General features: G+C 40.8%; 1 protein-coding gene across 7 annotated transcripts in view; it reads right to left on the reverse strand.

The window, feature by feature from the left end:
- MAST2 (microtubule associated serine/threonine kinase 2) overlaps positions 1-14,178 on the reverse strand; it is a 186,386-nt gene that overhangs the window by 98,370 nt on the left and 73,838 nt on the right. For all 7 annotated transcript variants that reach the window (XM_059853908.1, XM_059853910.1, XM_059853907.1 and 4 more), the window contains one exon: positions 7,414-7,445. In XM_059853908.1, coding sequence (XP_059709891.1) covers positions 7,414-7,445 — 32 coding nt within the window. The remainder of the gene's footprint in view (positions 1-7,413; positions 7,446-14,178) is intronic.

Consider the following 14,178-nt stretch of genomic DNA (forward strand, 5'->3'; position numbering starts at 1 on the left):
GATATTTTACACTTAGGGTCCTGAAGTCAAGCATGTTTGTCCATGTTCCTAGCTTTAAATTTCCTGGTGAATCCAACTACTTATCAGTAAAGCAGCCTTTATATACTGGAAATCCTCCCCACCAGCAATCTCTGCTTAAACAGCTGATGAGCTTTACTGTGTGCAGACAGAAAAGGTTAAGCCTGCCTCTTACTCTGCTCCTCCCTCCACTGACTACAAGATAGATTATTTTCACCTCTACTTACGAAAACCATATTAAACATAGAATTTCCTTAATTTTACCTAATAGAAATAATAAATACAATTATGATCATAAATAGCAGTTTCCATTAGTAGATTTCAAAGTACTTATAAAGGAAAAGCATTTAAAAAGGAAATGCTTGTTAAAATTCCATTTGTAGAAATACATGTGGCAATGTAGCTAAGACTTCTTGCTTCAAATCTAGAAGTTTTCAAAAGCATTCTTAATTCTAGAAGACAGCAAAGGTAACAAAAGTTTCTGAAGATTTTAGCACTGTGACAGCTTTCTGACAGATTATTAAAAGTGCTTTTTAAATCTGAAGAATGATCAAACTAAAAGAGTTACAAACATTTAGTTTGACTACACTAACACTTGGGACAAAATTTAACCACAATGTATCCCAGTTAAAAACATTGAAACATTGCTTTTTTTGGCTATACTTTGCAGCTAATACTCCACAAAAGTAAAATGCTAAAGCTTCCAAAATTAAATTTCATGTACAGCCAAATAAGCATGACAGATAAAGAAAGTTCTAACAAATCAAAGCAATGCCTATTGGCCACAGAAAATTCTGACCGTTTTTTCCTCTTCATAGCTTCAATTTGAAATGATTAAGTGCAATTTCTTTTTCACAACAGTCCTTACTGGATCCGCAGAGATGGGGCTCCGAGCCTCTGTTTCCTCCGCTTCATCATTGTGCTGATACACTGATACGCCTCTTCCCAGCATAAGAGGCTTAGGGCTGGGGAGGAGAGGCCACTGTTATCACTCCAACGCAGAGCACAGAACAATCAGGGCAATTCCGAGCTCTTCATACACCCCCAGTGTCACAGAGACCTCGGGAGTTCAGTAGTGGTCCAGATTAATCACACAGCTCATGTCAAAATCCTAATTCTTTATAAAAAAAAAAAAAATTCAGATTTAAAAAATCTTCTGCGAGCCTATTCCCAGCATCCGGCGAAAGGAAGCGGAGCCCAGCAGAAGGAAAGGAAGGAGCCCTGGACACAGAGGGGCCATCTGACCTGTCCCACGGCCAGCAGCGCGGTCCTGCCACGCTCCGGCCGAGCCGCCGCACATCAGCCAACTGATTTACCAGCGCCGGGCTGCCAGGAGCAGCCTTCCCCAGCAAAGCGAAGGAAAGCCACGGCACACTGAAAGGATTCTGGCAGGGACCTCGGAGCAGCCCGGACAGCCGCAGGGCGATGGAGCAGAGCAGCGCTCCCGCCCAGAGCCCGGCAGAGCCCTCAGCGGGCCCGGGGAGCAGCTGCGCCCGGCCGGCGGGACACGTGAACCAGCCCCCGCTCCGAAATCAATCCCCTCAACTACGGCAGCCTAAACACCCTCCCGAAACTCCCAAGCTGTGTTCCAGACTGAGACTTTATGGATTCCAGCACCGAGAACGGGGCAGCAGCCCGGGGAGCCGGACGCCGCAGGGGAGGAAGGGGAACACCTTCGCTAGGAGGAAATGTTCCTTACACTTCTGCTTGCAAACAGCGACTTCAGTCAGCTCAAAATCAATGCTGTGCTATTAACAAAACTGCCCCCAAATGAGGTCCAACATTTTTAAAATGTGTATTGGTAAGAATGTTACTTTCCTCAAAAAAGTTTCCATATATATGTTTGATAGAGTTTAGAGTGCTAAAGGCTGTATTTAGTCTGCCACTCACAAGTACTCATCAACCAAGTCAAATTCCAGGTGACAGCTCTGATCTTCAGACCTTCCCATAATTCTGATCACAGCCCCACACTACAAAATCCCAATCTCTCAGCAATTAGGAAAACAGTGCCAGGCTGAGGAGGAAGGGCCAGGATGGCTGTTCCTTACACAACCAAAGCCCCTGTCCCCACACTGTGCCTCTGGAGTCAGCACAGCAAGCAACAAAAAGTACAAATTTGGTATGCTACGAATAATTCTATTGTACTTATTAAATGAGAGCCTGGATTAAGTAGTGGAAACTTGACAATAAAAACTGCACAAAATACTTTTTCCACTTTTAAATCCTTGATGAAAACCTCCATAAATTCTTTGTCTCTGAGATTACAGTCTATACATAACACTAAAATACTCCTGATTCACCAAATCACTTCTTTTAAAGAAACAATGCTTTCAAATAATTTTTAAAGTCTAATACAGGAATAGCAGCACTGCTGTGGAGCTCCACAAGAATAATTCAGCATGTTCCACCTCCAGAACCAGCCCCATGGATCAGCTTAAGAGCAGCAGGTTATTTTTGACCTACTGCTTGTGAGCTGCTTCTACGTGCTCAGAGAAGGATGGGGTGGTCAGAAGAGTGCACCTTTCTCTCCCCATCTATATAAAGCACCACAAGCAGAATGCATTGGCTGGAGGCATTATTTCTTACTTTATTTCCACATCCAAATCAGAACAGAGTGCAAAAGCAGCAAAATTCTCTACTCCTTTTCAGAACCATTTTTCATCCACCTCCTGCACTTTGCCTTTCCCACTCCTGGGACAGTGGCACTCGCTCCTGGCAGGGAAACAGCATCGATCCATCACCAGCACAAACACTCACCCGCCAAGACGAGCAGAAACTGAATTATATACTCCATTTCTCTGCAGACACAGAGGAAATTCCCACAGCCCCTGAGCATGGCAGCACGAAGACATAAACCACTAAAGGCCAGAAATTTTCTTTCCTGCCATCAAACTTCTTATTGTTTCCAAGGTCTAAACATTCACAAAAATACAAGCAGTTCAGCACATCCCCTCAAAGAAATTCCTTGGTGTGTTTGTGTGTTATGTTACTGTCAAGAAGCTGGGGGCAAGTTTAACAAATTATGATGAAAACTTGTTTAATGAAACCCCCTCAGAAATGTCTAGGGCAGCAGAAAGTAAGAATCTTCAGAGGTTTAAAGTAAAATGGTAATGCAGAGAAGGAGGGACAGAATGAGAGAAAACAAGTCCCACAGGGGACATAAGCTGCCTTAAAAAGTGATTAGAAGGAATAAAGACCACCATAAAAGGCTTGCACACATCTTCAACAAACACTTTTATGTTGCTTACCATATTTCAGAGATAGACATAAAAGATTCAGGTAAACACTACTCTTTACCAGCACCAATCACCATTAAAACAACAATGTGTAATATTTGGTTCATATAAATGTGTATTTTTACTGGATATATTCTGGGCTAAAACTATTTTTTCACATTTCTTATGCCTCCAGGTTTTTTTTTCCATTTGTATACAGCCTTTTAAAGTATATTTGATACAGATGGTTGATAGCAGGAAATAATTAACAAAAAAAACTTACAGCTGAAGTTAGAAACTGGCTTAGCAAATTTAGTTTGCTGAGGAAATTACTCTTTTCAAATTTGGATATAATATGGGAAAGCTGTGTTTTCTTTTCAGAAAATTTTACATTTAGCACAAAAATTACAGCAACCCACACTGTGAACCCTGCCTTAGAAACCATGAGGATTTAAAATATTAACCCACATTTTTCATTAAAAAGCCTGAACAGGTCAATAAAGTTCATGCTATAAAGAACTGAATTTATAATTAATGTATTATTATTGGGGTACTGAACAAGAAACCAGATGGCTCAAGGGCAACCCCAACTGGATTTAGTGACCACTGCTCAGCCAAGAAGGCGAGCAGAAGCAATAGTGAGCTCCAGGCTGGTGCTGGGCATTCTGCAGCCAGGATGAAATGCAGTTTGCAGCCTGGTCTTCTGGGTGCTGAACTGCTCTCAGACACATGAACACACAGAGGTGCTTCCCCACGGGATGCTCCTGCTGCAAAGTCCCCACCTTTGTCCCTTCAAGTCTGGAACATCTCTGCTGTGATTCACGTGCAGGTGCACATCAAAACCATGTGAAAGCTGCAGCCAACAATACAAAAACCAATCTCTACAGAGAACAGAACAGGATAATGGCTGAAAATAATTAAACCACTTTGACTAATAGGCTGGAGATCAAAGTTGGAGTCTATCACTCCACATCCACTATTTGAAACTAAAGAAAATATTCATGAATGGTAATTATTTCTTTTGTGAACAAAGCATGGGGAAAAACATAACCAATACATTTATATGCATAATTCATTAAAGGAAAACTTTGAACTCTGATTATTGAACCACACCAGAGACAAAACATAACTACTTACTCCTTTTCTCTAACTATTCAGTCTCTTAGCAGCCTACAACTCAGCTGAATATCATCTCCTTTAGTGCATTAAACATAACCCCCCATAGAAACACAAACACTTTAAGCATATTAACAACAAAATGCTATCTAAATTATCAGGCATTTCTCTTGATGTCACCCTGCATACAATTCCCCCATCTGTTTTACATGTCTGCTCACTCTGTGCTGATTATTTCAAAATAAGGATTGCAAGATACCCAAGTGCAAAGCCATCCTCTACAGTGTGCCTGTTTCCTTCTGCTAATATGGAAATGGTCATCAACACACATCAACAGACTTCACAGGCTTCTTCCCACCATTCCTTCTCTTCAGCTCCCACCCAAGTGCTTCTTTAGGAGACAAAATTTCTCATGTTCTCCTGACAAAAACAGTGAGACATGTAACTCCACTCCTTTTCCTTAGCACAAATAAGCACAGCAGCTCTTGTTGTCCCTGCTTATAATCAGTTCCTTCAATAAAACTGAGATTACTCACACTGACCCAGGAAATATGAAATATTGAGAGTTACACAAAGAAAAAGTTAGAAGCATTTTCAGGAATAGCTCATCTTTTTAATTCAGCAATGACAAATATTCAAGCTGATCCACAGGCTAAAACCTTTGTAACTCGACAATCCAGCAAAGCAATCCCAAACCAGTCAGCAGTAGATTTTTTACAGAAGTAAGTGCACCCCACCCTCCAGACTAGCACACAAAAAAATGCTGAGTGGCTGACTTTTTGTATATAATTCAATTGCTACTCAACTGCTACAAAGCCTGGAGTTTGTGCAGAAAATTCGTGCACCACTTGAGGGTTTCTGGCTCCAAGCCAGGTACTTCATCCTCCTGTCCATTCCTGCTTCTGTCAGTGACCAAAAGTCAGTGACTGACAGTCAATGAATCAGGACGTGGCTACACCCATAACTATCCCTGCTCATCAGCCACAGCACCACAGCAGCTTCTCAGAATAAATTTTATTTTCAGAATTTATTTTTGAATATGAGGTTCACAGTTAAGTTGATTCCAGCTGAGGAAAAGCCTCCAGAAGAACTGAGAACTGCCTACAGTTGAAATGCCATTATTGTTGACAAAATGGTTGAACAAATTTATACACAGTATATGTATATTTTTACTTTATATTATATATATATATACATGCATATATTATAATTATTCCCTTGATATAAATTTCTCTAATTTCTAATTCAAAAACAAAGAAGATTTTTTTTTAATCAATTTAGTACTCTGATATTGGGATATGCAAAATCAAGCAGATCAGCTCCACAAGAGCCTTTTCAGTGAGCCTGTACATTTCATAGTACAGCATCAACACAGATCTACATCAGCCACAATGCACCACTGACTTCATGAACAGTTAAAACTTCTCAAACAACAAGACATCATTTGGTTCTGGACTACACTTGGTACTTGACTTGATCTAGAATCTGTAATTCCAGAAACTACAATCAAACAATCAGCTAGACAACACAGGCAACTAAGACATTTCAATTCTTCATAGATCTTTAGTCTCACTAATAGCAGCAACCTTGAGCTTAAAATTTATGGCCTGGATCTTCTTGACACAGGTTGCTAAATTACTTCACATAGCGACAGCTTAAAAGGCACTCACTTGTGTAAGAAAACTAAAGTGAAGTAATGAAAATTGCAGGAGTTAAGTAATACAGAAATAAAATATTCAGACATTTGGTTTAGTTACCAGTAACTAAAACATTACACATCCAAAGCACTTCATTTGTATCTCAGATGGCTCAAATGAAAATACATGACTAGTCTTGTGTCATACCCACCTCCATGCTGGAATGAGCTGGAATATCTCTGGCATCCTCAATTTCAATTCCAAAAGTTTTGTGCAAAAATTACATTCAACAAAAAACTTACTGGTAACTCACTGCTCAACTATTTGATCAAAGAACCCTCATAATCTTCAAATGATGAACACCACCTGTCTTAGAAATCTCTCAAATCTTGTTAAGCCAGCCTTAGAGTCATACTGGTTAAAAAACCCCAAACCAGTCAGTGCTTCATGTTCTTTAAATAACTCCCTGACTGGTTTATCATTGTCATATGAACTAAACAAAAAGGTCTGGTCATGCCCCACTTTTAAAAAAAGACCTTTTGATCCTCTGTATTGTTCAGCCCTGAATCACTAACTCTACACAGCATTTTCCAAACACTGTTTCTTATACAAAGGGGATAGCTTACACTGAAAGACTGAAAATCATTTCTCATTAGAACCAGAAACCTGAGGAAGAAAGGTTATAAGCTTTTGTGAGATTCATGTCTGTCGTCCACAAGCTTTGGGAAACAATTTTAAATCATAATGCAATAGCAGGCAGTACAAAAGCTTTCTCTTTTATATAATGCAATCAATAATGCAATTTCTTCCACCATAAATCTGTAAGCACAGCAGAAGCTAAGCTCTTGTAATACCATTGAAACACCAAGTCAGTTCGCTGAAATTAAGCACCTTTAAGCATCATAATGCATTAAAAAAAATGCTGTTTGTTTAAATGACAGTTTTAAAAGCCTACTTTTCCTGACATGCACTACTTTATTGAGACACCTCTACCAGGCTGCCTGCTCCACAAATACCTGACCTGTGGCCCAGGAGCTGTGTGCTTAGACTTCTGTCAACAGACTGTTTGGAGAGCAGTGATCAGAGTCATCCATATCACATAAATAATCAGCGACTCCTCTGGAGTCCCTTCAGCCACGTCAGAGTGGCAGCACTCAACACTGCAGCTGCTTTGGTATCAGGAGCAGCTCAAGCTGGTAATTAGAAGTAAGCTTACACTACCACTGCTTTTCCTGCTACACTTAAGGAAATGAATAGAGGCTTCAGTCTCACAGAAATCCAAGCTAGCTCTTTCCAAGCCCATGACAGATTCTTGAAAATGTTTAAAGAGAAAACAGAGCATCTGCCCATCTAAATTACTTCCACAACTGAACAGCTATATATGTTCAAAACAAACCAAGGGATGAATAAAGAATAATTATACTTACAAGCTTCCTCTTCTGGGGAGACTGAGCTCTTTCTGGAAAAAAAAAATTAAAACCTTGAGTTAATTTTACTTTTTATTATATATTACTGATTTATTTATCAATAAATGAGTGAGGTGGAATGAATAAAGAGCTGGCTATTCCCCAGCGCATGCTCAGTGTAGAACTGCACAGCTCTGCTGCTGCACATTCACAATGCACAGTCTGGGGTATGAAAGTTGCTCATTTTGCCTAAACAATCATTGCCTTTGGTGTTAAAAATCATAAGTACTCAACAGAGCAAACATAACTTTGAAATTCAAGCCCGAGCACAGATAAGGCAGTAATTAATTCTGTCCTACATACCTCATCAGCATCAGACCGAACCACTTCCAGAAGTGTGGAACATGGTGTGCCTGCAGCTGCTGAGGTATGGTCTCACACTCTCACCAAAAGGAAGAATTAATGCCATAGAGTGAATTTGGGGGGTGATTTGGATTTGTTTTTCTTTTTTTAACACACACAGTAGTTGTGTTATGCATTATAAAAATTTCGAGGCCAAACACAACTTCCACTTCTCAGCAGCATTTCGCGTTTCAGCAGCACAAGCAAATGCAGACAGTGGATTTTTCCGTTTTTATTGCAGACGAGAGCCCGGGGGCATCCCCAGGCGGGGGCATTGCTGGACACGGCATATCCCTTGGCACTGTCCCCCTCCCCGGGCACTGTTCCCCCCCGGCACTGCCCATGCTGGACACGGCGCATCCCTCGGCACTGTGCCCCAAGGGGCACTGTCCCCCCCCGGGCACTGCCCATGCTGGACACGGCGTATCCCTCGGCACTGTTCCCCCCCGGCACTGTCCCCCACCCTGGCACTGTCCCCCTCCCCGGGCACTGTCCCCCCCCGGCACTGCCCATCCCCGGCACTGCCCATCCCCGGCACTGCCCATCCCCGGCACTGCCCATCCCCGGCACTGCCCATCCCCGGCTCCGCAGTCCCCGGCCCCGCCCGGCTGCGGGGGCTGCGCTCCCGCCGGACACCGCCAGGTGGCAGCCGCGGCCGCCGGCCCGGCCCCCGATTCTGGGGATTTTCTCCTTAAAACATCGGCACGGGCCGTGCTCATCCCCGGCTGCTTCGCTTCGGCTGAGCCCAGCAAGCACCAGCACAGCCAATACCAGCTGGATGTCAGGGTACTGATCTACGGGGTGTGTTTCTCATCCCCTCTAAGAAATAAAAAAAATCAGTATTTTCGCTGAGTATTGAAAAAAAAATCAATAGGGAAAAAAATAAAAAAAATCAATAGGAAAAAAAAATCAAATCCATAACATTGGTAAGGTAATCTCTTTTCCATCTTTAGCCACAGTGTTTGTGCCGACTGACATGACTAACAATGCTACTGACAGGCAGTGAGTGGTCTGATCAGTAACACATTGGATTCGGCTTGAAGTTTTTCAAAGATACCAAAAAGTTACAGCCACTAATAACAAATAAATAAATATATACTCTTACATGCCATTATTCTTTTCGAGTATTAGTTCTCCATAATTTGAAATTTCATTACACTTTAACAGTGCCGAGCAAATTCCATGTGTGAATTATCTCAAGGCTGACAGCTTACAGCATGGAGAAATAAATTCCTGTCGTCAGACAAACTTGTCAAGATCTAATCAAAACACTTCAAGTGCATAAGATAATAAATCATTAGCATCTATAACAGGTTGTGTGGTTTATATTCTAAAAAAGGTATTTCTTCCACTCTCATTTGTTAGAAAGAATTAGTTTCCAACTGTGAAGCCTATGTAGCAAGGACAGCTTTTGCTACTGCAAATGAATAAAAAAACAGATAAGATATAGGTACTATATGTTATTCTGCTTCTTTGGATAGTGTGTTACTTAGACATGCATATACATCTCTTTCATCATATGAGCAGCTGTATTTAATTTATGCTTTTTAAAGAAGATGGCACCTCTTGGCAGAAAACACTTTTTCTATTCAAATGACGTATTCCTGTTGATTCCAACACAGTAAGCCCCAGAAATTTTTAGAATGTATATATAAAGCCCTGGGATTTCATAGTACTGGATGAAAAAAGCAAAACAGTGACCTTTAAATCTAACTACCTTCTAGTTTTTGAACTTCCAGGGTTCATTTTTACAAGCTTTGCTCTAGTCATTAGAGCTGAAAAGTCATTTAAAGAGAGAACACTCCCTTGCAGCAGCAGAGCTCTGGTAATTGTGACTTGTAATTACCAGACATACATCACAAGAAACATGGCCCAGGAACAGGAATGGACAAATCCTTTCCTTTACTGAATGCTTGCTTTACTCAAACAATATGACCTTTAATACCTCGCATAATGTAAGAAATTCAGGATAAAATCCATGCAAGGTTAGGAGGAGGACTGCCTGGGGCTTTGTTCCTGAAAACATCCTTTGGAAACTGAGTTTCCAAATAAGGAAGGAACAAAGTCCTGGCAGATGACATCTCAATGCAATTGAAATATTATCCTATCCATGCAGGAATTGTCTTCATTCTGCACCGCCACCTTGACAAACACAGTGCAGCTGTGGAATCAATAGGCAGCAGTTCACGTTTAATACCACTGTGGTCTTGACAACAAAGAGCACAATCAAAACAATCAATTTTTATACCTGTTGTTCCACTATGCCTCAGTTCATGTTAGTCTTAAAATCCCCTTCACAAACCCTAACAGCCACACAGCCCACCATGTCTTGGCCTCTGCAGCACTTTCCCTGTCCTCTGGAGAAATGACAATGCACTCTCCCAGCTCTCTGCCCTTCTCTGCCTCTCCAGTGCTGGTAACAGCCCCTATAATCCCCCAAAACAGGCCATGAGCAGTGGGGCCAAGGCAAAAGCACCAGAGCTGGACATCACACAACCACAGGCAGTGTAAGGAGATTTGCTTTCCCAGATCACCAGGGAGTTTGAGTGTGAAGAAGTTACATCCCAGAGAGAAAACGCCTGGCCATGGAAAGCAGGAGGGAGTAGACTGCAGACAACTGCTGAACTATTTCCTATTTGAGGATGCCCACTGCCAGGAGAACACTGCAGATCTCCAGGGGATCAAGGGGACAATGGAAATGCCTCCCAGAGATGAGGATACACTCACAGGGTTGAGACTCAGCTGGGTCTTAAGAGAGCTCAACACTTCAATGTGAGCAATGGGACCAACAGAGATCTTGTATCTTATAATGACAGGGTGGTTTCAAATGTATGGAGCAGCAATACAAAAGCAATGATTCAACAATTATGAAAAATATGAGGGAAAAGTCCAACAGCATTCCACAAGCATCCTATAAAGGTTAAAGTCTACTCAGAATCATATATAGAATCATTTATAGCAGAGATTAAATGTTTTAGTTAGTAAATTATGAGGTAGGTGGTATGATTTAACTGGTTTCCACTCACACCACAAAGGAGTTTGGCATTACATGTCCATGTATCCTGAAAAAATAAATCACATTTTAAGAGGTGAGATAACTAATAAAAGAGTGCTGAGCTGTGACTCCTTGGTCTGAAACACTATTTAAAGGGTGCAGCTGTAATCCTTTCAATATGCTAGTTTACCCTGAAGGACATTTTTCATTAAAGACCACCCTTCTGATGAGAACAACACAGGAACCTGCAAGATTCCAAACTGCCCCTCCCAAGAGCACATCTGCCTCCCTGAGCACTTGTGCTGCCAGTAGCTATATTTATATTACCATTATTACTCCAGCCAGCCTCCATGCCACCTGCTCTCTAGGTCAACAATATAACCCTCAAAAGAGAGGCTTGCATTTATATTTGATTTATATGAAGTGCTAAATAGCATAAGAACACTATAAAATATTGGTGCACATTATTCACAAAGAACTTTCAGAAGTGGAAATAAAGAACTACTTTCACTGAGCCTAAAAAATAAGGAGTGTATTAAATCTTGCAGTACCCAAATGACAAGAACAGACTGTTCTGAAAGTTAATTTTTTGTACCAGTTCCACATTTCAGGGCATAATTATTAAACATGCAACTTGATCTCTACAAGACAAAAGAAGCAGCAGATTTTCAGATGAGCGGTTAAAAAGGAACCTTGGGAAAGAAACTCAGCATCGCAGAATTTATAAAAAGCTGATTCAAATATTTGCCTTCAAAAGAGTTCCTTATATTTCCTTTTATCCCAAGTTCATCACCTCAATCATGAGGCTATAAAATCAGTTGGACACCATATCATGCTACCGAAGAGGTTTCACAAAAAGACAAGATCCTCATTTTACAGGCAGCAAGGAGGCTAAAGAGAAAAAATACCAGTCATTTGACAGATCATTTTTGTTTGCAAAATACATTGTTTCATACATAGATACTGAAAAAATTATTCAGTTATGGTTTTTTTATATACAGAAATTGTATCTGACAAGAGGAATGTTTCAGGCAGCAGGAAGAGTGCTGGCTTTTTGCATAGGTGTGTGCACACAATATGGAGAGGAAATAAAGTCTGGAAATCTATTTGTTCACTGACCTACAATACAGCCCACATCGTTCCAGCAGATCCGTTATGTTATCAAAGTGTGAAAAAACAGGAACCCATCACTCAAATTTGTCACTTTCTCTCAGTCTTGTAATTTGTCCTTGAATATGTATCTGCACATATGGCACAGACCCACAGGCAAAGTTGGATGCTGGAGCCTGCACTGATGGCAGCTTAAATGGAGTCCTTGCAAATTAAAATGAGAACCATCGCCACACAGGATGTTCCATATTTTTGCCAGAACAGACAGCATGATTCCTGAGATTGCTTTTGACCTTGGCTCCCTTGCAAGGTACTCACTATCATACCAGTTGGGACAATAGACAAATATTTTTACAGCTATAAGAGTAAATACATTTCAGTTAATAAGTTAATATTTCACAGATGATGAAATTCCACTGACAGTCAGTGACCTGGTACCATGCACTCTTGTTTTAATTTTTTTTCCTTTGCTGACTATGTTTGCTTTAGGGTATACTACCAACCAGCAGGGGATTAATTAAATCTCCCTCTATACATAACCATTTGCATTACAGAAATGATATAATGAGGGTTGGAATCTCCAATTCTGATGGAAAGTACAACCTGGCCGTGCAAGGACAAACTGTAATCCATCCATCAGATTAACAGGAAGGAATTTTTCATGGTGATTAAGAAAAAAAAAAAATGCCCCCATGCTAAGCTTTTCTTTCTGCTATCAGAATCTGTCAGGAAAAATAATTTCCTTCTTTTCACCATATCACTGTAAATGGTTATTAAAAACAGCACTTCTCAATTTCTCTGTCTAGAAGTGATTACATCTGAACTTGTTTTCCAAACTCATCAGTAAAGAATTTTAAACAGCAACACTGAAACGATATCTGTACTGAAGGTCAGATGAACCTATGGAATATGCTACAAATATTTTCTGTAATTTACTGCCTTTTTAGAAACTAAATTCAGGATGATACTGTTAGATCATCTGCTTAACTACAGAGATACTTAAAATACAGAAAACGAATACCCAGCCTCTTGCCAATACCATTCAAAATATTCAAAGAGGACATGGATTTAATTCCCAGACCTTTCTCTGCACTCTACTGAATTTATGTCTGCCATCACACAAATTCTAAAATGCCACGGATAGCTTAGCCCCAAGGCATCCCCCCACATTCCCAGTACCACCCAAACTGCCTGGAACCACCCTTTCCTAAGAAATCTCACCTTCATGGTGGCAAAGTGCCACAGCCTCCAGAAAAATGTGTGTGACACCAGAATAATCAATAGTGTATCTGTTCATCCAGCACTACCCTAAACATACTACAAGTTCAAAGCAAAATAAAGTTTTGATTCATTTTCTACCTCAGCAGGAGCTGCATGACAATAAAAATACCATTTGCAACTATTCTAACATATTAAACCAAATGGGGAAAAACCCCTCAGCTGTTTAACTAACAGGCAGCCCTATTTCTCTAAATATTCAGAGTATATCAGTCTTTCGACCCACAGGTCACGAATCAGCCAATGATGCATTTCATGCTTTTAGATCTTCCAGTCTTTTCTCTTCAGCTTAGAAATCCCTTACTAGTCAGCAAAATAAAAAGCCTTTGGATTTATTTCAAATTAGAGTTACTGCAGAAGGAAATAAAGCTAAAAGCCCTTTAAACTTCAAGAAAAATTCTCAAACACAGCAAATTATTTTCCCTCCCCCACCAGCCCTTCTGAATGGGCAACAGAAACTTATTCTTTGGTAAGCAAAGCTAAGGATCCAGGTCACATCTGTGCATTAACTTGTCAAGAATATATGTGACCAGAAGCTTCCCACTAACCCTTCATACCACTTAACCTCAGGGCTTTCCATAAGATTATGGATTTGGCACTTGACCTAAAATAATTCCAGAATACATCTCAAAACAGACAAGAATTCACACTTTCCTCAGAATATTTTCAGTGCCCACTCCCATGTGTATATATGTACTATATCTATATGTATTTTAGTAAGCTGGAGTGTCTGCTCCATATTTTGTACATTACATCATGTTTTCCAGCCCAAAATACAACATTACACAGTGCACAGCATGGGCCACTGCTCATGGCAACAAACAGGACTGAAACCACACGTCATGGCTTGGACTGGCAAATGACAATAAAAACAAGGGATGCAAACCACATTCCCAAGGGATGAAGGGACCAGCCCCAGGAAAAGCCACAGCTTTTCCACAGCTCAGTGGGCACCCACAGCCCAGGGCAGTGTGGCACCCACACATCCCTCACCAGCCAGA

The sequence above is a fragment of the Haemorhous mexicanus genome, chromosome 9 (genome assembly GCF_027477595.1).
Source record: "Haemorhous mexicanus isolate bHaeMex1 chromosome 9, bHaeMex1.pri, whole genome shotgun sequence".
NCBI lineage: Eukaryota > Metazoa > Chordata > Aves > Passeriformes > Fringillidae > Haemorhous > Haemorhous mexicanus.